This window comes from Phoxinus phoxinus (genome assembly GCF_949152265.1).
Source record: "Phoxinus phoxinus genome assembly, chromosome: 25".
NCBI lineage: Eukaryota > Metazoa > Chordata > Actinopteri > Cypriniformes > Leuciscidae > Phoxinus > Phoxinus phoxinus.
This window is the reverse complement of record NC_136900.1, coordinates 8,844,062-8,867,788: the sequence shown is the minus strand read 5'-3', so window position 1 is coordinate 8,867,788 and position 23,727 is coordinate 8,844,062. Positions and strand designations below refer to the sequence as shown.

The window sequence follows — 23,727 nt, the reverse complement described above, 5'->3', positions numbered from 1 at the left end:
AGTGATACGATTATTTGAACATTACTACTCACTGTAGTAGTTGGCAATCTGTTAACGATGTGTTAACGTTACACTTTTTTATACAGAGTTCTTAATCCGGTTGCCTGCATATGTAACGTTATGTATTTTTATAATAATTGTTAGTATTATGTTGTGTGTATACTATGGACAATAAATGTCATATTAACATTTTTGGGAACACAAAAAGAAATGTTATGTGTACATTAACTGTTCTCTATGAATGAACAAGTATATATAAAGTACTATTTTTGGGACTGGAGCAATAAATGTCACTTGTCCTGTATCGCCCTCTCTTGGCGCGTTGTGGTATTACTGCAGTGCGCAGTATGGCGTGAACTCTCTGCGCATGCGCGAGGCGAGCAGTGCAACAAATACGGACAGAAGGACACGGACACCTGGAGTAAAAGCGGACTCTCAAACATAGTTTTAAAATCAAGATCTAAAGCAGGGAGAGTGATTTAAACACGTCCTTCAGGTGAGTGCGTTATTCTAAACATGGGTACTGTTATTATTCTTTCGAAATCTTACGTTTGCTGGTCATAAATGGGAAGTATTTATAATGCGTGATTTATGAGTTATATATATATATATTTATATTGTAACTGCAATTTTAACATAGACTACTGTAGCCTACTGTTATTCGACATTGTCATATTGAAGACTTTTGGTTTTCTTTATAAGCTTTAGAAACTTAAAAATAATGATTGTTAAACTTAAAGATGCACTTTATAATTAGATTCGTGTATTTTGATACACCTTTAGTTGCAGGTAACAGGATCTGTAATAAATTCCTCAGATTCTTCAGATGGTGAGGTGTGACAGATTTAAAATGAACCAGGAGTCATGAACACAATTCAGTATGAGACTCAGATGATGCTTTGAAAAATACACAACTCACTAATAATCCATGCATATGACCAGACTCTCTATTCAGACACATTTGTCTATAATATATTGTACTGGGTAATTCAAAGAAAATTGAAGAAAAAAAAAAAAGAAAAAAAACATATATATAAATATATATATATATATATATATATATATATATATATATATTATTAATATATTGTTTTTAGCAATTATGGATCCATTACAAAGGGATCAGCAAAGAAAAAAAAACCGTATAAACTGAATACACTTTAATTACTATTATTTGTCTGGCCAAAACAAATGTTAAAAAAATATCATATAATACTGCATGTTTAAACACTAATTAAAAAAAATTAAACAATTTTAAAATTATGTGGCTGCCCAAAACAAATGTATAAAATAACATAGTATATTATATTTAGGTTACTTTAAACATAATATATATATATATATATATTAAACGTATATATATATATATATATATATATATATTAAACGTATATATATATATATATATATATATATATATATATATATATATATATATAGGTTTTATATATATATAGGTTTTATATATATATATATATATATATATATATATATATATATACACACACTTCTCATTAAGTGAAACAATTTAAAAGTTATGAAATAACATACTGTAGATTTAAGCATGGAAGAAAATATTTAACTTTTTCTAGCACTTATTGACCAATTACAAAGGGATCAGCGAAAACACCTCAATACCTAAATAGATTAATAGTTTAAATATTATTGACTATTTATTTACAGTCAGCATGTCAGAAAAAGGTGTAAGAACAACCCTGAGCTCTTCTGAGGACGAGTGGCGTCTGTCCCCCAGACGGAAGACGTGTTGGTGTTGCTCATGCATCTGGGTGAGGTTACCGTAGTAAAAGTTTCCCCCGCTCTCTGTGACTCACAGTAGTGGGAGCTCAGATTCCTGGACGGGGGCCCGGATCCACACCCAGAGTTACTTTACTGCACACATTTATTTACTCTGCCATGGAGAAAGTATTCACAACTATAATTTGCTATTATTCAAGGTCATACTGTATGAATACACTAATAAAATAAAAATAATATGTTGTATATATATTTGCATATTTGCTTATAGACAATATTTGTATTCAGCCGCGATGCATTAAAATGTATCAAAAGTTAAAGACATTTATATAATGTTACAAATCCTTTTTATTTCAAATAAATGCTGTTCTTTTGAACTTTCTATTCATCAAATCCTGAAGAAGAAGAAAACTATTATGGTTTCCACAGTAATATTATGCAACATTGATAATAATCCTAAATTCTTCTAATAAAAATTATAAAATAATAAATTATATTCATAAATAATAATAATAACAATTTATTCAGCAGCAAAGCATCATATTAGAATGATTTCTGAAGCATCATGTGCTGAAAATCATGATCTATAAATTACATTATAACATACTCAAATAAAAAAACTGTTATTTTAAATTGTACTAATATATCCATTTTGACTGTGTTTGTTATCAGATATATGCAGCCTTGGTGAGCAGAAGAGACTTTCAAAAACATTAAACCATCTTTACTGTATAATCTATATACATATTTAGCTCACTGTGTCATTTTTCTTTTCAGTTTCTTTTTGTAAATTATAGTCAATAATAAAACTCATTAGTTAAGTGTTTTTTGCTTCGTTTTTATTAATCTCTTATTTTTTTCATATGATTTTGGGTTGAAACATGCCCTGAATGTGTTCTTCGCCCAATAACCATAATTCACTGAACTCTGCCTCACAAATCATGTAATTTTATGTTCAGGGTTAGTCCTGTCCAGTCGGCCTGTAGCAGATAAAGATAAAGAGCGGGGGATGTTCATGGCTTCTCTCAGACCCGTCACGTTGATCTCTCTCTGTTTCAGGATGGCAGAAGCAGAGGAAAAAAACAACAGCTGTGGGACAATATGCCTTAAATACCTTCTGTTCGTCTTCAATCTTCTCTTTTGGGTGAGTTTATGCTTTTCGAGTTTATGTGTTATGTTTTGATCATTATTATTATTATTATTATCAAATATAATATATATTATATACAGGTGAAACTCGAAAAAATAAGAATATGGTGCAAAAGTTCATTTATTTCAGTAATTCAACTTAAAAGGTGAAACTAATATATTATATAGACACATTACATGCAAAGTGAGATATTTCAAGCCTTTATTTGTTATAATTTTGATGATTATTTTGGCTTACACAATATTCTAATTTTGAATTTGGGGTTTTCATAAGCTGTCAGCCATAATCATCAAAATTATAACAAATAAAGGCTTGAAATATCTCACTTTGCATGTAATGAGTCTATAATATATTAGTGTCACCTTTTAAGTTGAATTACTGGAATTTTTTTTTACTTTTGCACGATATTAAAAAATTTCCAGTTTCACCTGTACATATATTATATATTATTATTATATAAATCATTATTTGATCAAATCTGAAAAATGGCTAAAACCACCATAAACTGGTTTATGCTTCTTCTTCTTTTTTCTTAGCGGGCTAAACGTATTTGTAGTGGAAATTCAGAACTGTTTTCCTTTCTCTAAGCACAAACAATTTTGATGCGAATTAAAAAGTAGAAATAAATAACATCTGAATGCGAAAAAAGGCCAGATTTACTGTTGTAAATGTCCTCCCAGTTGGCAGGTGGCGCTGTGATGGCAGTGGGAATATGGACTCTGGTGGATAAAAGCGACTACATCAGTCTTCTGTCCTCCAGTACCTACATGATCGCTGCCTTCATCCTGATTGGTGCGGGTGCTGTCGTCATGTTCACCGGGATACTGGGATGCTGCGCCACCATCAGGGAACAAAGAGCTCTTCTTTTAGTGGTGAGAGAGCATCATGGGTAACGCAACCACTGACAGCAGACGCATTTGTCCACAAGTCACCTCCACGATTCGAAGATGCGCTTATAACAGTGCAGGATGAGTTACGTGTGAAAGTTTCATATTTATAATTTGTGGTTTGTTCAGTTAACTAACTCTAAAGGTGCGTCCCAATCCGCTGAGTCCGAAATTCTCGTCCGAAATTTTTGCACGTTAAACAAATAAATACGACCTAACGTTGTCAATCACGCGTACACACCGTTTTGTAGTAGTGTGTTCACACTGAAAATTCCAGATAGAAAAAATATTCGGATGATGCCCTTAACCCTCTGGTGCTGTCCGGTCATATTTTGACCAAAATATTTTACATTTTCTCTAGTGGAAGCGTTTGGTACTGCGCCCAAACAAAATCTTACTGACAGCTAATTTTTTAAGATATCAACCTCAAATACAGAAAACAACTCGTTTAGATTTATGGCTTTGATTTTCTCACAGTTTTGAGTAAAACATGGTTTTGTTTTACTTTTAAAATAAACTTAACCCTCTGGTGCTGTTCAGTCATTATTACCAAAAATTTGTACGATTTTTTTTTTTTTTTACTTCATACGAAACTTGGTAAAGGTTTTGGCACTTGCTATGTGAACACAAAAGAAATCATGGACATGATTCAAAATGGGTTAAATGGTACTGAAAAAATACTCACGCTTGTATTGTTCGCATTCCCAAATGAATTTCATCTAGTGGAAGCATTTGGTACTGCGCACAAACAAAATATTACTGAAAGCTCATTTTTTGAGATATCAACCTTAAATTTGGAGCACAACTCATTAGATTTCTGGCTTTGATTTTCTCACAGTTTTAGAGTAAATCATGTTTTGAAAAATACATATTTCATATAAATTTGACAATAGTAATTCAATGCAAATTTTAAGTAATGCAAAGAGTAATGCAAAGTTTAATGCTTTATACGTACTTATTATAATAATAAAAGTAAATTATGCATAATGACACCTAGCCCTAAACCAAACCCTACCCATAACCGTAACTCTATAGTAAGTACATGTTGTTAATTATTACCCAGTACTTATTTGAATAAGTACAATGTAACTACATCACCTTAAAATAAAGTGTAACACCAAAAAATTACGTCATTGACGCGAGCAGCGCCAGAAACGAAGTGTGTAATGTTGGACACTTCATAGTGCATAAGTACAGTGTATAGTGCATAGTGGTAAATGCGTCATGGGACACAACTAAAGATAATAGTGTTGCTTGTCTGGAAACACAACCAACAAAAGCCATTTTAACATAGGAAGGAAGCAAGTGGTTTGGAGGGCTTCACCATATAAAAACGTCTGGAAACTTTGAGCTGAATCATCTCTGTTCAGCCTGTGATCAGATTCAGCACAAAAACCTCCGCCAGACTTTACTTTGAGTGAAATATTTAGAGTAATGTAAACATCGGATTAAAGTTGGCAGATTTAGACCGTGTGGATTCCTGCACACAAAGGCCAGGAATTATTCTGGAAACAAGCAGTCACACACTAACTGTGTACTAACTTTCTAAATTTGTTTGATCGTGCTTATATGTGTGTCACTTAGTTGTCTCAAAGCTGTCATCATATCTGATTTAAATAAAGACGTGTGTATCTTTAAGAGGTCAGACTTAGAAACTGAGTCACAGCTGAGGAATGACGGGCAGCAGAGAGAGAGAGGGGGGGGGGGGTATAGAGGAATGAAATGAGAGTGGGGCAGAAAACAGAGAGGAAACACAGAACAAATACAGGCTGAGAAAGAAATAATAGTGCTTTTGACCTTTATCGGCAATGTAAAATTCCTCAGATGCCATTTCTTCACTTTTTCAACAGCTGACGGACGAGGTTCTTGGCAGAACAATCACGCACATATTTAAATCTGTTATTATTTACTCCCCCTCGAACCGGACCTGGGCCGAGTTGTTCAAAAGCAATCTGATTGAAATGGTTTTCGCCTATTTCAAATCTTGAAAATGGGTTGTAAAAAAAAAAAAAAAAAAAAAAAAAACTGAAATTGGATTAGAGCACAAAATCCAATCTTGGTTTGATTTGGATCAAATCATGAGTTTGTGTTGTTCAAAAGTGTTTAGTAAGATTATCCTGATCCCAGCAGAAGGGTGGATTTCAGGAACAAAATTTTTATAAAACTGGTCAAAAAATACAACATTTGTACTACAACATGTAATATATACACACACTATTTTTTTATTTTTCTCTTGATTAGTTTAACTGTTAAAGTAATGAATTAGAAGCAGTCTTAAGTTAAGTTAAAGGGATAGTTCACCCAAAAATTTAAATTCTGTCATCATTTACTCACCCTCAAGTTGTTTCAAACCTGTATGAGTTTCTTTCTTCTGTTGAACACAAAGGAAGATATTTTGAAGAATGTTGGTGACCAGACAGTTGCTGGACCCCATTGACTTCCATAGTAGGAAAAAAAGATACTATGGAAGTCAATGGGGTCCACCAACTGTCTGCCTAGCCTACAGTAAAGTAAAAAAAATTAAATATGGCGCCATAAAATAATCCACAATCAACTGTGAATATCAAAATAAAAACATTATATTTAATTTAAAGGGTTTTTGATCACTGTTTGTAAACTTCATCATAAGAGATGAATTAGTCTTTGCGAGCGAAAACAAAGATTCTCTGTGAACACTACGGGGATTTCCAGATTTGGTAATCTGAAGAGGTGTGTATCTGGATCAGGGTGATCCAATGCAATTTTGCTTTGAAGGATCAGCCCAAAAAGTAAGATGGATTACCTGATCCTGGATAGCAAAACTTGGGATTTCCAAATCCAGATAATTCTGATCCAGACTAATCTGGGCTCTGGTATCCATCCAAATATGTATATTATTGAAACATTTTGTCCATTTTTGTCCCTACAGTTCTGTGTCCTGTTGTTGATAATCTTCCTATTGGAGATCACAGCTGGAATTTTGGCCTACGTCTATTATCAGGAGGTAAACTCACATTCAGGATGCTATATTTCTATTAATTAAATTTGGGTGAATTGTCTCTCATCCTGTTAAACACTTTTATGCTCCGTTTTTCAGCAACATCTTTATGTATGCATGCGAATAACAAGTTGATAAACATGGTTGTAATATTGCCATGAATATCATAGGAATGTAATATGCCATGCAATCCACACTCTCCTCAGATTCACATTAAACCCACATACACATGTCGAGTGTTGTATGTTTGCACGCTCTCCATCCACTTTCCTGCTTTTCCATCTTTATAAAACCCTTTGTCTTCTTCCTCCTTTTCCTCCTCTTGCTCCAGTGTTTTCCTCTCTGCTACCAGGTAAACAATTACGTAGACAAAAAAAGAAAGAAAAAAGATTACTCATTTATAGCTGTTAGTTAGTTTGAATTTTACTTCAATAGTTCTTTCAGAAATAAACATTACTGTAATTTACTCATCCTCGTGTCATTCCAAACAAAAGTATGCCGTTATATTTTCCGTGGCTGTGTTAACATTATTCCGGAAAATAATAACATGAAGTTTGGAATGACATGCGGGTTTGTATTAAATAATGACAGAATTTTTATTTTGGATGATTTCGATTTCTTTAATATATGGGACTTTACTTTGTATCGTTGAAAACAGACTTTGCTATATAGAGTACACCTTGTAGATATAGCTTGTGGTCTGATGGATTTCTCTGTGATTGCAGCTGAACGCTGAGCTGAGAGCCGATCTGAAAGAGAGGATGGTGGAAAACTACCAGCAGCCTGGACAAGAGCACATCACGAGAGCCATCGACAGACTCCAGCAAGACGTAAGACAGTCATCTATCGGTCTGTCCATCTATCCGTCCCACTAGACCCTAGAAACCACCCAGAGCACCACAGAGTGCAGCAGTCAGTTTCCTGAAGTAAAAACTCTTAATTTTATCCATGGCGAAATTGATTTTTAACAATAACTTATAAACTTGGGATGCACTGATCATGGCCGATTCCGATTGCCGATTTTTTTTTTCTTTAAAGCTACACTGTGTAATTTTTTAAGTTGATTATTAGCAAAAAACACTTTGTTCTTTCAAAATTATATGTGCTAATGTATAATTACTTCTACCAACTAATCAAGTATTCACGTAAGCGTAGAATCTGCCATTCAAAATACATACGGGTGAGCTACTCGAATGGCGGAAGCCATGTTGCGTCTCCATCTTGAAAATTACATTAGCCAAAGAGGGACATACCTGGAAATTCAAGCTTCGCCTTTTGCGTTTTTACACTCAGTGGCACCGTGACGAATGCGAGGGGGAGATTACTCGAGACTGCCGGCAGATTTGAAATGATACAGCCACCGTAGGAGTTAAAACGCCCTCGGAATGGGAGGGGCTAGAAAGTAATGTTCAGTTGGTAGTCATATACAATTTCACCGCTAGATGGGAGAAAACCCTACACAGTGTAGCTTTAAGCAAATGTATTTGTTTATTTGCTCTATTACAGGTAAACACTAACATATCTGTTGCCATTTGAAAGCCACTGCATTTTAATCATGATCCAAACGAAGATGCTACACACATGTAGCATGAGCAGTTTTTTATTTGAATTAGATTGTTTAATTTCAAGATTTATAGCAAACAAAGGGGGAAAGCACTGTTGCACTCTATAGCAGCTGCTTAGCCACGTCATAACACCTTAGCAACCACAGAGCAACTACCTGGCAACCATCTAGAACACCTTAGACAACTTTTAGACTTTTAATCTGTTTTAAACTTTGAGACAAGGCTTATCAAGCCCACATTCAAGGTCTGTGACAAAATTGTCTTTAACTATAATAATGCAATGAACTCTTTTAAACAGCTTTGAACTTTATAGTCTTACAATATCATGACAATGAAGGCTTTTGAACACAATTTCTCAGTCTCTGAGCATGTGAGTTTATGCATCATAGCATCAGACACCACGAGCCCATGGGAAAACGATCCACCGGTCACAAGAAGAATGAACTCTTTTCTTGTTCCCGCGCCCCCTCCCTCTCCATCTGTTTTACGATACAGCTGAAGTGTTGTGGCAGTAACAGCTCAGCGGACTGGAGGGACGGGGCCTGGATACAGACGCCTGGTGCTGACAGACGCCTGGTGCCCGACAGCTGCTGTAAGACCCCCACAGACCACTGTGGATTAAGAGACCACCCATCCAACATCTACAAAGTAGAGGTACATTGAGATAAATACAAAGTTCTGTCATGAAAATCTAGATAGCATAGGTCTTTAACTCAATCTGCTTGCAATCACATCATTATATATAGGGCACAGCTGATGGGGATCTGATGTATCAGTAGCCAATGAGCTTGCTGCTTAACTTTCAAATACTGGTCACGCTTTCAGAAACTCTCCATCTTCCCCAGCTCCACCTGTATCTGCTACGGGTAATTAATGTACGCTATATTGTACAGCAGCAGCATGTCTTACTTGCTCACAGTAGTGTGTTGTGTATGTATTGGCAGGAGCAAATCCTGTACCTGCTCTGCGGCAGCAATGCCCAACAGAAGCAGCAAGAACAGCAGCAACAGAAATAACCAATAGCAGAAGCAATAACAGCAACAATAACCAACAGCAACAATAACCAACAGCAGCAATAATAACCAACAGCAGAAGCAATAATAACCAACAGCAATAGCAATAACCGACAGCAGCCAGCAGCAATAATAACCAACAGCAGCAATAACCGACAGCAGCCAGCAGCGATAATAACCAACAGCAGCAATAACCAACAGCAGCCAGCAGCAATAATAACCAACAGCAGCCAGCAGCAATAATAACCAACAGCAGCCAGCAGCAATAATAACCAACAGCAGCAATAACCATCAGCAGCCAGCAGCAATAATAACCAACAGCAGCAAAAACCAACAGCAGCCAGCAGCAATAATAACCAACAGCAGCCAGCAGCAATAATAACCAACAACAGCAATAATTACCTACAGCAGCAGCAATAACCAACATCAATAGCAATAATAACCAACAGCAGCAATAACCGACAGCAGCCAGCATCGATAATAACCAGCAGCAGCAATAACCAACAGCAGCCAGCAGCAATAATAACCAACAGCAGCAATAACCATCATCAGCCAGCAGCAATAATAACCAACAGCAGCAATAACCAACAGCAGCCAGCAGCAATAATAACCAACAGCAGCCAGCAGCAATAATAACAAACAGCAGCAATAATAACCAACAGCAGCCAGCAGCAATAACCAACAGCAGCCAGCAGAAATAATAACCAACAGCAGCCAGCAGCAATAATAACCAACAGCAGCAATAATAACCAACAGCAGCCAGCAGCAATAACCAACAGCAGCCAGCAGCGATAATAACCAACAGCAGCAGCAATAACCAACAGCAGCAGCAATAACCAACAGCCGCCAGCAGCAATAATAACCAACAGCAGCAGCAATAACCAACAGCAATAGCAATAATAACCAACAGCAATAGCAATAACCAACAGCAGCAATAATAACCAACAGCAGCAATAACCAACAGCAGCCAGCAGCAATAATAACCAACAGCAGCAATAACCAACAGCAGCAGCAATAACCAACAGCAGCAATAACCAACAGCAGCCAGCAGCAATAACCAACAGCAATATCAACAATAACCAACAGCAGCAGCAATAACCAACAGCAGCAATAATAACCAACAGCAGAAGCAATAATAACCTACAACAGCAGCAATAACCAACATCAATAGCAATAACCAACAGCAGCAGCAATAACCAACAGCAGCAATAATAACCAACAGCAGAAGCAATAATAACCTACAGCAGCAGCAATAACCAACATCAATAGCAATAATAACCAACAGCAATAGCAATAACCAACAGCAGCAGCAATAATAACCAACAGCAGCAATAACCAACAGCAGCCAGCAGCAATAATAACACTAACAGCAGCAATAACCAACAGCAGCCAGCAGCAATAATAACCAACAGCAGCAATAACCAACAGCAGCCAGCAGCAATAATAACCAACAGCAGCAATAACCAACAGCAGCCAGCAGCAATAATAACCAACAGCAGCAATAACCAACAGCAGCCAGCAGCAATAATAACAAACAGCAGCAATAACCAACAGCAGCAAGCAGCAATAATAACCAACAGCAGCAATAACCAACAGCAGCAATAACCAACAGCCAGCAGCAATAATAACCAACAGCAGCAATAACCAACAGCAGCAATAACCAACAGCAGCAATTACCAACAGCAGCAATAACCAACAGCAGCATTAACCAACAGCAGCAATAACCAACAGCAGCAATAACCAACAGCAGCATTAACCAACAGCAGCAATAACCAACAGCAGCAATTACCAACAGCAGCATTAACCAACAGCAGCAATAACCAACAGCAGCAATTACCAACAGCAGCATTAACCAACAGCAGCATTAACCAACAGCAGCATTAACCAACAGCAGCAATTACCAACAGCAGCAATAACCAACAGCAGCATTAACCAACAGCAGCAATAACCAACAGCAGCAATAACCAACAGCAGCATTAACCAACAGCAGCAATAACCAACAGCAGCAATAACCAACAGCAGCATTAACCAACAGCAGCAATAACCAACAGCAGCAATTACCAACAGCAGCAATAACCAACAGCAGCATTAACCAACAGCAGCATTAACCAACAGCAGCAATTACCAACAGCAGCAATAACCAACAGCCAGCAGCAATAATAACCAACAGCATCAATAACCAACAGCAGCAATAACCAACAGCAGCAATAACCAACAGCAGCATTAACCAACAGCAGCATTAACCAACAGCAGCACTAACCAACAGCAGTAATAACCAACAGCATCAATAACCAACAGCATCAATTACCAACAGCAGCAATAACCAACAGCAGCATTAACTAACAGCAGCATTAACCAACAGCAGCATTAACCAACAGCAGCAATAACCAACAGCAGCAATAACTAACAGCAGCATTAACCAACAGCAGCATTAACCAACAGCAGCAATAACCAACAGCAGCAATAACCAACAGCAGCAATAACCAACAGCAGCATTAACCAACAGCAGCAATAACCAACAGCAGCAATAACCAACAGAAGCATTAACCAACAGCAGCATTAACCAACAGCAGCAATAACCAACAGCAGCAATTACCAACAGCAGCCAGCAGCAATAACCAACAGCAGCATTAACCAACAGCAGCAATAACCAACAGCAGCATTAACCAACAGCAGCAATAACCAACAGCAGCAATAACCAACAGCAGCAATAACCAACAGCAGCATTAACCAACAGCAGCAATAACCAACAGCAGCAATAACCAACAGAAGCATTAACCAACAGCAGCATTAACCAACAGCAGCAATAACCAACAGCAGCAATTACCAACAGCAGCCAGCAGCAATAACCAACAGCAGCAATAACCAACAGCAGCAATAACCAACAGCAGCATTAACCAACAGCAGCAATAACCAACAGCAGCAATTACCAACAGCAGCAATAACCAACAGCAGCAATAACCAAGAGAAGCAATAACCAACAGCAGCATTAACCAACAGCAGCAATAACCAACAGCAGCATTAACCAACAGCAGCAATAACCAACAGCAGCAATAACCAACAGCAGCAATTACCAACAGCAGCAATAACCAACAGCAGCAATAACCAACAGAAGCAATAACCAACAGCAGCAATAACCAACAGCAGCAATAACCAACAGCAGCAATAACCAACAGCAGCATTAACCAACAGCAGCAATAACCAACAGAAGCAATAACCAACAGCAGCAATAACCAACAGCAGCAATAACCAACAGCAGCAATAACCAACAGCAGCAATAACCAACAGAAGCAATAACCAACAGAAGCAATAACCAACAGCAGCAATAACCAACAGAAGCAATAACCAACAGCAGCAATAACCAACAGCAGCAATAACCAACAGAAGCAATAACCAACAGAAGCAATAACCAACAGCAGCAATAACCAACTGCATCAATAACCAACAGCAGCAAATACCAACAGCAGCAATAACCAACAGTAGCATTAACCAACAGCAGCAATAACCAACAGCAGCATTAACCAACAGCAGCAATAACCAACAGCAGCAATAACCAACAGCAGCAATAACCAACAGCAGCAATAACCAACAGAAGCAATAACCAACAGAAGCAATAACCAGCAATAACCAACAGAAGCAATAACCAGCAATAACCAACAGAAGCAATAACCAACAGCAGCCAGCAGCAATAATAACCAACAGCAGCAATAATAACCAACAGCAGCAATAATAAACAACAGCAGCTAGAAGCAATAATAACCAACAGCAGCAATAATAACCAACAGCAGCAATAATAACAGTAGCAGCAGTAACCAATAACAGCAACAGCGTAGCAGATCTATTCCTCCAAGACCTAACATATCAACATGGTCACAGCCATTACCACGCCAAACACTCCAAGGGTTGTCATGACAGAACTGACTTTACTCTTTTATTGCTTATGTTGTTCTCAATTATGTTTCATTTGAGGATCAACTTTGCTTCTCCTTAATAATTTGGATTTGAAAGAATTTGATGAGAAATGTTTGAGTTCATATTGAGATCTCTGACTTTTCATTGCATACAAAATGAAATCTCTTGAGATTTTTTCGTCTCAGACTTTGGTATGTTTGCAAATCTGACAACATTTTGAGACCCTGCTGAGACCTCACCTTTAAACTCTTTTTTTTTTTTTTATGTCTCTCAGGGTGGATGTATATCCAAACTAGAGGAGTTTATTCTTCAACATCTGCTGATTTTGGGCTCAGTGGGTCTTGGGATTGCATTTATTCAGGTGAACAACAACTCTAATATAAAGCGAGCAAATATTTTCACTCATATTTGTCCTTTTTTGACCTTTGACCTTCTCTGTTTGTTCCAGATTGTAGGGATGATTTTTACCTGCTGCCTGTATCGAAGTTTGAAAGAAGAAATATACTGAGAGAAAGACACTTTATTCCCACCAACACCAAATAAGCCTTCCTGCTGTCTTCATTGCTGTCTGTTACTGTGTGGTTTTAATATGTTGTGTGTCATGAATATGATGGTGGGTCGATATGTCTTGGCTGCAGGACAGTCGTTCTGGAAAGGGAACTTTACATTGTCTTGATTATTGATTATTGATTAAAGATTATTGATGCAATGTTTGTTAAAAGTTTGAATTTTGCAGTACAAATAAATCAGTGGAATAATAACGATTGTGTTGTTTCTGACAACACATGCCTTCCATTATTATTAAACATACTTTCCAGTTGCAGAAGTAATTGGGACAATATCAGCATTAAGATGGCTTGTAATGTTTATTAGAAGATTACTGAAATCTTGATATGACATGAATTTCTAAATGCTTTGTGTGTAACATTTGTTCTATTAATAAAACATTAAATTTAATGTATTTGCATAAGTTGGCAGTAATATTTAAGCTCTTCACTGCTTTTGTAGATTTTCTGTGTAATTAATAAAATAACAATGATGTAAAACGTGCCCATCATACGTCGGAACTACTTTCCCAGTTAACTGTTTTACCCGGAGCTTATAGCCAGCGGACCCATCAAAACAAGAAGCTGATCAAATGATCTAAGTTTCTGTTTATATTGTAATTTCAATGGATTTATTACTCCTGAATACGTGTATATAGTTGGTCATTGTTGACTTTAGTATTTCCACTATCGCTGGTTAATGGTCAATCTCTGAAAACAGAGAAAACTGTAAATTAGGCGATATAAAGCGTCTATGATGACATCTAAACCTACATGTCTAATAGTGGCCAGTTCTGCATCTGCAGGTGAGACTCAAAACATCACGTCAAATGAACGTTAACATGTATAGTTGGTGTATAGTTACAAAAATGCCACAAGCGTTTCCCGAGAATATACCATTTACATACTATTTAAATACATTTTATGTCGTTTTCTTGTATGTTATTAAATAAATCTTATATTTTTGTCTATTTGTTTTATTTTACTTTGGAAAGATCTGGTATTTTGGGCATTATTTATTTCAAATTTTCTATTCTAATTCAATTTAATCAAAATAATAAAAATCCAGTGGAAAAAAAACAGATGGTAATATTGCACTTTTCTATTTTTAAATTAAACTTGACACACTGATACTTTTGTACTGTTTTCTGTTTATTGTGAATGTAAAGCATTAAACTGTGTTTTGTTTATTCCCTGCAGGAGTTGCAGCTCGATCGTTCCATCAGTGTTTCAACTTGTGCAGTTCAGTGTTTAACGTGCAGACAGCGACACCTGGCGTGAGGAAACACACACTGCATCATCTACACATGACTGTTTATTCATCCACATAAGCCTCAGTTTGCTGGATGTCACACTTTTGTCTCACAGGGGAAGACAATCGACTTTGCAGGCGTGGATGACAGCACGGCCCGATGGGTGCAAGAGTTCAGCGTCAAACCCTACGCCAGCCCGGCCAAACTCGAGTCTATTGATGGTCTGAAATCTGTTTTGTTTTTTTTAACTGAGTGCACACGTGCATTTCTAATAATCAGGATGTGTGTTGTGTTTCAGGTGCCCGCTATCAGGCGCTGTTGATTCCAGACTGTCCGGGAGCCCTGAATGATCTCGCCCACAGCGGGTCCCTCGCACGAATCCTGTCCCACTTCATTTCTCAGCAAAGTGAGGGCGTCTCTTTGCATCTCAAATACTCATGAGTTGTGTTGTGAGATGGGTTTAGCTGACGTCTGTGTGATTGCAGAGCCCGTGTGTGCTGTGGGACAGGGTGTAGCTGCTCTCTGCTGCGCTACAGAGGAACACAAGTGGATATTCAGTGGCTACAGCATGACTGGGGTGAGTGATAATGTCATGTGAATCAACAAACTGTGGATTTATGAAGGAATAGCTCATGCAATGTGATGTTTTTTTGCAGCCCTCTGTGTTTGAGCTGGTGCGTTCTCCAGAATTTGCCAACCTGCCTCTTATTGTGGAGGATTTTATCAAAGACAGTGGTGGATCTTACACAGGTGGGGTTTCTTTTAAATCTATTAAAGGGGAAAATCATGTCATTCCAAATCTGTTTAACTTACTTTCTTTCACCATAAAAAATCATCCACTATATTGCTGTATTTCAAGTCTTCTGATAGCTTTGTGTGAGGGACACCTCGAATTTAAGTTGTTAATAATTAGGACTGGGAAACAAATCTCACGATTCGATTTCAATTCACAAACTTGCAATTCGATTCGATTCTTATCTTGATTCGTTAATTGGATACATGACACATGTCATTTGTTCCCTCTCAGTTGGTACATTAGTGCTGAAGGTTAGAAATGAACAACTGGTTTTTGTATACAAACATTTAAATTGCACATAAGGAAGGTTTTATAATACAATAGCTTTATAATAACAACTTTTTATTGATATTGCTATCATTTTTTAAAACCAACATTTATGTGGCTCAGGGGCGTAGAATTTAGTAGGGACGTGTCCCTACCAATATCCAGTGACACTGATATATCCCTAGCAATAATTTAGATCAAAACTATTGATGTCCCCGTCCCCACCAATTTCAAAATCAAACCTACGCCACTGCATAATTAGTTTTCATGATGTATTTATTCAAACTATTGATAGACTGGTTAAGTTAAAAAAAATATGTAATACAGTGCGTTTATCAAAATGCTCCTTTCCAGAGTTATTTTTTCTAGTTTACAAACGAGTTAATTGAATGGTTCTTATGAGGTAAAGTTGTGTGACATTGTTTACTTTACAAGCTGTTTTATTAGCGTCTTTTCACGGTTGAAACACATTGATCGATTATGAGTCATGATACCTTCTGATGTTTCATGTTTATTGGTGCTCTGCTGTAACTAGTAATAAAGAAAAAGAGGATAATTCACATCCCGCTTGAACTGAGGCGCTACTTCGATCTGTCACGTGACGTCACATTAAGAGCGCCAAAACATATTGTTGGAATTTCATAATAAAATTGTAAGTAACAAAGTTGCTATTTATTGGATTCGAGGGACGCTACACATAACATTTTGTAACGTTTTGTTCAGGCATAAACTGAAAACAGTTTAAACTAAGATGGACATCGGTTCATCAAAATTAGATTAAAATAACGAAATGGATTTCGTCAACCCAGCCCTATTATTAATAATGTTCCCTGGCCTAGTAGATGATGACAGAATTGCCATTCGGGTGTACTCTGTCCCTTTTACAACTCGCGACTGGTGTTTATGTGAAGCATAAATGAATTCTGTCCCTCACAGCGAGCATCGAGGACGCCGTTCATGTGGTCCTTGACCGCCATCTTGTGACCGGGCAGAACACGCAGTCCACATCAGCGGCCGTCAACAACATGATTCTTCTGTGCAATTGCAGATAAACGCTTCAGCTGTTCAGAAGAGAACGAATTCACAAGAGCCAACTTCACGAAATCTGAACCAGATGTTTTATACTATTGAAAGCACATATCCACAAATATACATTCTTCACTCCAAATGTTAATGCATTTCTCACACCAAAGTTTAGACATTTCTGACTTAAAATTCCATTTAAGTACATGTTCTGTCTACTGTCTACAGAACATGTACTTAAATTGAATTTTAAGTCAGAAATGTCTAAACTTTGGTGTGAGAAATGCTTTGACCAAAACTTTAGTCATATTATACAAAATATGAATGTTTAATTTGAATGCTTGAAAGGAGCACAAGATGATTTATAAATTTACACGTGTTCTGTAAATGGATTTTCAAAGCATTGCACTATAAAAGGCTTTATTTTAAATTACTTTTTTTCTGGCCTGGAACATTTGTACATTTCAGCTTTTAACCAGTTATCCATTGTTAATGTAAACGTGATTATTAATTATATTCTTTATTGACAGTGTATTGATGGTAAAGCTTGACTTGTTTTCAACATTCCTTAAAAGTGTAAGATGGGGAGTTTAACACAGGAAATACTGTGGTTTTTCATATCACGTATGCAGATCTACTGTGATGTGTGAAGAGGAACAACGAAATCAAGAATTACCAACTGTTTTACTTTTACTTTATCTTTTTAACTGCTGTAATGTTTTGATTTGCTCCACAAAAGGAATCACATATGTAATGTGCAGTATTACAAACAATGCAGTATGAAATACAAATCTGTACCAATGAATTAATAAAAAATGTTTTCCTGAATAAAATTAATTGCTGCTTCTCTGTTAAGAATGCACTTGATAACGCGTAATTAAAAAATAATTTTATTGGCATGCTCAGCAACAGTTTTGTCATAAATATCATGAAGTGCTTTGATAAATCACACTTTATTATTTGGAAGTAGATCGAACAGATGTAAGTCAGATCACAAAAGCTCATAGAAATAGTCCAGTCCTTGTCCCAATTCCCACATGGAAATTCCTGTTCCCAGTTCAGTTGCCAAAGCGATACGAAGCTGGAGAAACTAGAGGAGAAAAAGAGCCAGAACTGAATAATACCCACAATTCACTTTGATATTTTGTACTATTATGGCACTATTATCACAGTTACCTTTAAAGTGGGATAGTAAACAACATGCTTCAATCCGTTATTCCTGAAACAAAAGAAAGACTTGTTCAGTAATAATATCTAAATGTTTTATTTTATTGCAACCAAAAATGTGAATCATGACAATAAGCATCTTTTGACAATCAGAATTGTATATATAGCATTTATTGTGTTTAATCAGATTACGTTTGTATACGAGTGTTTAACCTTTTATAATTGAAGAAATGTTCTCCAGTGTTTTCATCCCATTGGAGTTTGGGTTTCACTTCCTTCAGCAGATCAACATACCTGCGTGAAAATTAAGATTAAACATGAACTTTTGTCAATGATAATTAAGAACTCTCACTGTCATCTTAATCTACAAGTACATTTCTTTAAATAACATTTTATTTGTACTTTTAACAACAACATTAGAAAGAACTTTGACTAATGTAGTAACAAAAATCGTAGTTTCAAGGAAATCTCATGGAAGCTTGTTTCCGCCACAGAATTTTAAATGAAAAATAAAAAAGGTAATTCCTTTAAATAGGAATTCGGACTGTTTTTTCTCGCATATAAGACTTTATAATTTGCAATTGTGAGTTTATATTTCAGAATCAAGAGAAAATGATTCAGAATTGTGAGATCTAAAATCTGAATTGCAAGATATCAACTCATAATTGTGAAAAAGTCAGAATTGCGAGATAGGAACTCATAATTGTGAAAAAGTCAGAATTGCGAGATAGGAACTCATAATTGTGAAAAAGTCAGAATTGCGAGATAGGAACTCATAATTGTGAAAAAGTCAGAATTGCGAGATATAAACCCATAATTGTGAAAAAGTCAGAATTGCGAGATAGGAACTCATAATTGTGAAAAAGTCAGAATTGCGAGATATAAACCCATAATTGTGAAAAAGTCAGAATTGCGAGATAGGAACTCATAATTGTGAAAAAGTCAGAATTGCGAAATATCAATTTGAAGTTGCGAAAAAGTCAAAATTGCGTAATATATAATATATATAAACTCAGAAATGCAAAAAAAAAAATGTGAGAACTGCCAGATATAAACCCATAATTACTGAAAAAGTTTGTAGATGTAAACTCAGAATTGTGAAAAAAAATCTAAATTGTGAGATATAAACTCGAAAAAGAGTATATACGGAAAAAAAAAATTGTGAGATAAACTTGGAATAGCGGAGAAGTCAGAACTGTGAGATATAAACTCAATAGATACGATTCTGCCAGCCATGATTCAGATAAGCGGGTGATGAAGCGTGTACCTCCCGCCCAGCAGTGGCTCCGCTCCGCCGTGGCTGCTGAAGTCCAGGCCGTACATGTTGATTCCCAGCAGGATCTTGTGTCTCCACTGGTTGTGAGGGGCGAGCTGAAGCACACACTCTCTGACCCAGGGCAGCGGAGAGCTCGGACCCGGCCTGAAACACAGCCCATGTTAATGCTTCAGAAGAACTCGTGAGGCCTGGACCGTGTGCTTTATCAACAGTCAATGATGAAACATGCAAGACGCATTTTTAGTGTTTACAAAAATGCTGAAATGAAATTAGTTGACATTAAAATTTCACTTAAAAATATTTAAAATCAGAAAATGTGTATTGCTAATGTATAATGTAATGGCTGATCACCATTTAATATATAATTAATACAATATCTGTTAAAGGAAACTATATTTATCAGTATCACTAAAAGTTTTCATTTTGTAAAATTGATAAACATAATAAAATGTTTTGACACAGAAATCCAGTCAAAAATGAAAGTAAAACTGACATCAAAATCCCTGTGTGTGTGTGTGTGTGTCTGACCTGCCAGGTCCTGAGTAATCGTACGTCATCAGACTGAAGGCGTCCACCGCCGGTGCCAGTTTCTCAAAATCCTCCCGGCCGAACATGCCGGGCTGACCCGAGCTGACCACGACACAAACAACGACAGATCAAACTCACTGCACAACGAATGCTGGGATGGAAAGAGGAAAATACTTGTTTACCCCGGCGCGACTGAAGGAGGGATGACCAGCACACAGGTCAACTTCCCAGCATTCAGAGTCTCACACAGGTGTGTGACCAGGTGCACCAGCTCACTGTAACACAATCACACACACAATACAGAACATGATCATGATCATCTTATATGTCTTGATATGTGTGATCCCAAAGACATCTACTGCTTAAATAATACTACAGACCCTCTAACCCTAAAAGATGATCAAAAAACAAACAAACAAACATCTTTTTAGATTTAACGATGTCCCAAAAGTGAAGTTTGATCAGTAAGTTGTTGAAAGCTAATTAGTTGATGAGAAGTTAATAATTAAATCATAAAAATTATTTTTAAATAAAACAAATTTTTTTTTTAAACATTCAAAATTTGTATAATATTTTATTCGTTCACCTGCATGAACCAACACCACCATCAGAGAAACGTGAATATCTGAATGTGTTATTAAATTATTGAAATATGAATTTGGGTTTTATATTTATATTTTTAGTTCTCATTTAAATTTTAGTTTAAGTTGTAATCATTTTTTTAATGTGCCTTTGTCATTTTTATTAATTCTATTTTTTATTTAGCTTTATTATTTTTAGTTCAGTTTTACTTTTTTACATTTCTTACATTTATATAACATTTATTTCAGCTTTATTTCATTTACCAAAAACAATGTTTTAAGTGTTAATTTTTTTGCCCTCCACACACACGCACGCACACACACACGCGCGCACACACACACACGCGCACGCGCACACACACTCACTTTCTCTTGTTTCCTCCGAGCTGACTCCATAACTCCAGTGTGTAACCATCAAACCCTTCGGCCTGAGGAGCAAAATCAGTCTGTCAATCATTCTCACGATGAGGAACTATTTTACCAGAGCAGTTTAACATGCATAGATGTATAATATTTTGGTTACATAAGAGTGAAATTACACTAACTAAAACATATGGCCTATAGACAGACTTTAGACTTTCGCACTAGGAACTTCCTGTTAGACTGACAAAAACGTGAGCACTCTTGACTTCCAGGAAGTGGAACATGGATCACATATCACTCCAACATGAGTAAATACAGCACCTTTGCCACTTCCAGCATCTCTCGACCCAACTCCTCCATCTCATCCTCACTGTCCAGGACGCTCATGTAGTCCTGATAGGACCATCCGTCAAACAACAGCCGAGGAACTGACAGAGAAACACACACTGAGAACCTGATGCTTTCAGCTAGAGATCAACCATCATTAAATCCACACTCACGTATTTTGTTTTTTTTATTGGCCTTCCTCACGGCTTTGACCCAACCTGTGGAAACACAAGCATAGCTATATTTTCTAACAAAATCATTTGTCCATTTCCTCCATAAAGTCTCATTGCTAGTCATCTGAAGACACAGTAATGCTCAGACCAGGGTCGTGGTCGTGGAGGCCGGTGATGTGGAAGCTCTCGGGTCCTCTGCGTCTCAGCTGAAGCCACACCGGAGACACGCACGACAGCTTCGGGCCAAACAGCTTAGCAATGTCATATCCATGAGAGTTCCACTGAGAGATCAGATGGACAGATGGATGGATGAATAGACAGACAGACAGACAATAGATAGATAGATAGATAGATAGATAGATAGATGACAGACAGACAGACAGACAGACAATAGATAGATAGACAGACAATAGATATACAGACAGACAGACAGACAGACAGACAATAGATAGATAGATAGATAGATAGACAGACAGATAGACAATAGATGGATAGATAGATAGATAGATAGATAGACAGATGATAGATAGATAGATAGATAGATAGATAGATAGACAGACAGACAGACAGACAGACAGACAGACAGACAATAGATAGATAGATAGATAGATAGATAGATAGACAGACAGACAGACAGATGATAGATAGATAGATAGATAGATAGATAGATAGATAGATAGATAGACAGACAGACAGACAGACAGACAGACAGACAGACAGACAGACAGACAGATGATAGATAGATAGACGGACAGACGATAGATAGATAGATAGATAGATAGATAGATAGATAGATAGATAGATAGATAGATAGACAGATGATATGTGACTTACAGGTGTGATGTATCCCAGCACACTGCCTTTAAAGTGTCTTGTAGACACACACTGAGGACAAAACCTCTTCTCCTCTCTCACGATGTCCCTCCACTGAGGGTCCGTCACCAGAAGACCCCGATCCTGCGCCGGGCGATCCGCCACTGATGTCTGGGGATACACACATAAACATCAATCCAGAAGTATTAGCATATTTGAATATGTGCGTCCCACAGAAAACACTTACACATATCAGACTTATTCATTAAATTCATCTGCAAACAGGACTGTCTCACCTCCACCTCCTGGATCTTACTGGCCTTTTTGCCATCTGTCTTTGATAATGTGCCTCTGACAACAGGAAGCAGCAAACAGAAGTGCAGAAAACTCAAACCTGCTCTCATCTCAGCAACTCTGCTGTCTGAGGAACAACATATATGGATTATAATGCTGTATACACTGATAATGCAATAAAGATGGTAGACTCTTAAGTAGAAGTACTGTGGTATTACCATCTGATATAAACAATGTACTATGGTACCACTACCACTACATTATCAATTAGAAAATTGTTAATGGGTGTTTCTGATACGTTTGTCACAATGTGACTCCAATGCACCGGTGTAGCGTTTGAAACACGAGAGGGTCTAAATATTAATCTGTCGATTCCATATAGCAAATCCAGTAAATCCAATCACTCACCGATATGTGTCTAATATAAATGATTAATCTGCGACATAAATGCTCATGGTCTTCATCAGGGATGATGTGGACATGCAGGTTTGACAGACTGTCTGTGTGCATTTGTCACGTGACAGCGAAACCATTGCGGACTTCAAAATAAGAGTCTCTAATAAATAATTTTCAAACGAATAGTGCAAAAAAACGAACTTTTTTAGGTCATGTATAATATATGTAAAACAATTAAAAAAAATAAAACTGTGTATATATACAATCTATCTATAATTTTTATTCTGCTTTTTTAATTGTTTTACATGCATTCTACTTTTCATAGTACCATCCCTAAAAAAAAATGTTTTTCACTTGTAAATAATGTATTAGAGACTCTTATGTTGAATTCTACATATTTTTATATAGATGTGTGTATACATATATATAATAGTGATATCTAAACATATTTTAGTGATATATACATCACTAAAATATGTTTGTTTTTGTGTCTATAGATCTTTCTATCTATGTAACTATATATATATATATATATAAAGAGTTTAAGATGTGTGTTACAGAAATTAACTTAAAATAGAGGTGTTTTGTTTTGTTTCTTTAAATTTCCCTTCATGTTTCTGAACTACTAATGCAGGATATAATTGAATGTAATTTGTTATACTTCTC

General features: G+C 36.6%; 3 protein-coding genes across 5 annotated transcripts; 2 read left to right on the top strand and 1 right to left on the bottom strand.

Moving 5' to 3' along the window:
• The first annotated feature begins 359 nt into the window (after positions 1-359).
• On the top strand, positions 360-14,216 carry cd151 (CD151 molecule). 2 transcript variants are annotated; one of them, XM_079604308.1, is made up of 9 exons: positions 360-496; positions 2,815-2,899; positions 3,586-3,777; positions 6,701-6,775; positions 7,101-7,121; positions 7,495-7,599; positions 8,830-8,988; positions 13,534-13,620; positions 13,708-14,216. In XM_079604308.1, exons 2-9 carry the CDS (start codon positions 2,816-2,818, stop codon positions 13,765-13,767), a joined length of 783 nt encoding a protein of 260 aa, XP_079460434.1. In that variant the 5' UTR covers positions 360-496; position 2,815; the 3' UTR covers positions 13,768-14,216. The 2 variants fall into 2 exon arrangements, with proteins under 2 accessions (XP_079460434.1, XP_079460435.1); XM_079604309.1 differs by lacking the exon at positions 7,101-7,121.
• Positions 14,217-14,272: 56 nt separating this feature from the next.
• On the top strand, positions 14,273-18,103 carry gatd1 (glutamine amidotransferase class 1 domain containing 1). 2 transcript variants are annotated; one of them, XR_013796610.1, is made up of 8 exons: positions 14,273-14,610; positions 15,005-15,081; positions 15,173-15,278; positions 15,356-15,463; positions 15,543-15,634; positions 15,714-15,807; positions 17,057-17,289; positions 17,425-17,996. XR_013796610.1 is itself a non-coding variant. In XM_079604310.1 (7 exons), exons 1-7 carry the CDS (start codon positions 14,559-14,561, stop codon positions 17,170-17,172), a joined length of 645 nt encoding a protein of 214 aa, XP_079460436.1. In that variant the 5' UTR covers positions 14,273-14,558; the 3' UTR covers positions 17,173-18,103. The 2 variants fall into 2 exon arrangements, 1 of the variants encoding a protein (XP_079460436.1); XM_079604310.1 differs by having other exon boundaries at positions 17,057-18,103.
• chid1 (chitinase domain containing 1) lies at positions 18,018-23,196 on the bottom strand. Its single transcript, XM_079604307.1, has 13 exons — positions 23,074-23,196; positions 22,668-22,792; positions 22,393-22,542; positions 21,707-21,839; positions 21,559-21,603; positions 21,380-21,486; positions 21,062-21,123; positions 20,297-20,389; positions 20,115-20,216; positions 19,578-19,730; positions 18,524-18,604; positions 18,320-18,362; positions 18,018-18,233 (listed from the first exon to the last, which is right to left on the bottom strand). Exons 2-13 carry the CDS (start codon positions 22,773-22,775, stop codon positions 18,135-18,137), a joined length of 1,176 nt encoding a protein of 391 aa, XP_079460433.1. The 5' UTR covers positions 22,776-22,792; positions 23,074-23,196; the 3' UTR covers positions 18,018-18,134.
• Positions 23,197-23,727: the final 531 nt, after the last annotated feature.

Coding starts and splice junctions, on each gene's coding strand:
- cd151 (XM_079604308.1), top strand. CDS start 2,816: ATGGCAGAAGCAGAGGAAAAAAACAACAGCTGTGGGACAATATGCCTT. Junction 8,989..13,533: donor CCAACATCTACAAAGTAGAG/GTACATTGAGAT, acceptor TATGTCTCTCAG/GGTGGATGTATATCCAAACT. Junction 13,621..13,707: donor TTGGGATTGCATTTATTCAG/GTGAACAACAAC, acceptor TGTTTGTTCCAG/ATTGTAGGGATGATTTTTAC.
- gatd1 (XM_079604310.1), top strand. CDS start 14,559: ATGATGACATCTAAACCTACATGTCTAATAGTGGCCAGTTCTGCATCT. Junction 15,464..15,542: donor CCACTTCATTTCTCAGCAAA/GTGAGGGCGTCT, acceptor GTGTGATTGCAG/AGCCCGTGTGTGCTGTGGGA. Junction 15,808..17,056: donor CAGTGGTGGATCTTACACAG/GTGGGGTTTCTT, acceptor TGTCCCTCACAG/CGAGCATCGAGGACGCCGTT.
- chid1 (XM_079604307.1), bottom strand. CDS start 22,775: ATGAGAGCAGGTTTGAGTTTTCTGCACTTCTGTTTGCTGCTTCCTGTT. Junction 22,543..22,667: donor GTAAGATCCAGGAGGTGGAG/GTGAGACAGTCC, acceptor GTGTATCCCCAG/ACATCAGTGGCGGATCGCCC. Junction 21,487..21,558: donor CAATAAAAAAAACAAAATAC/GTGAGTGTGGAT, acceptor TTTCTCTGTCAG/TTCCTCGGCTGTTGTTTGAC.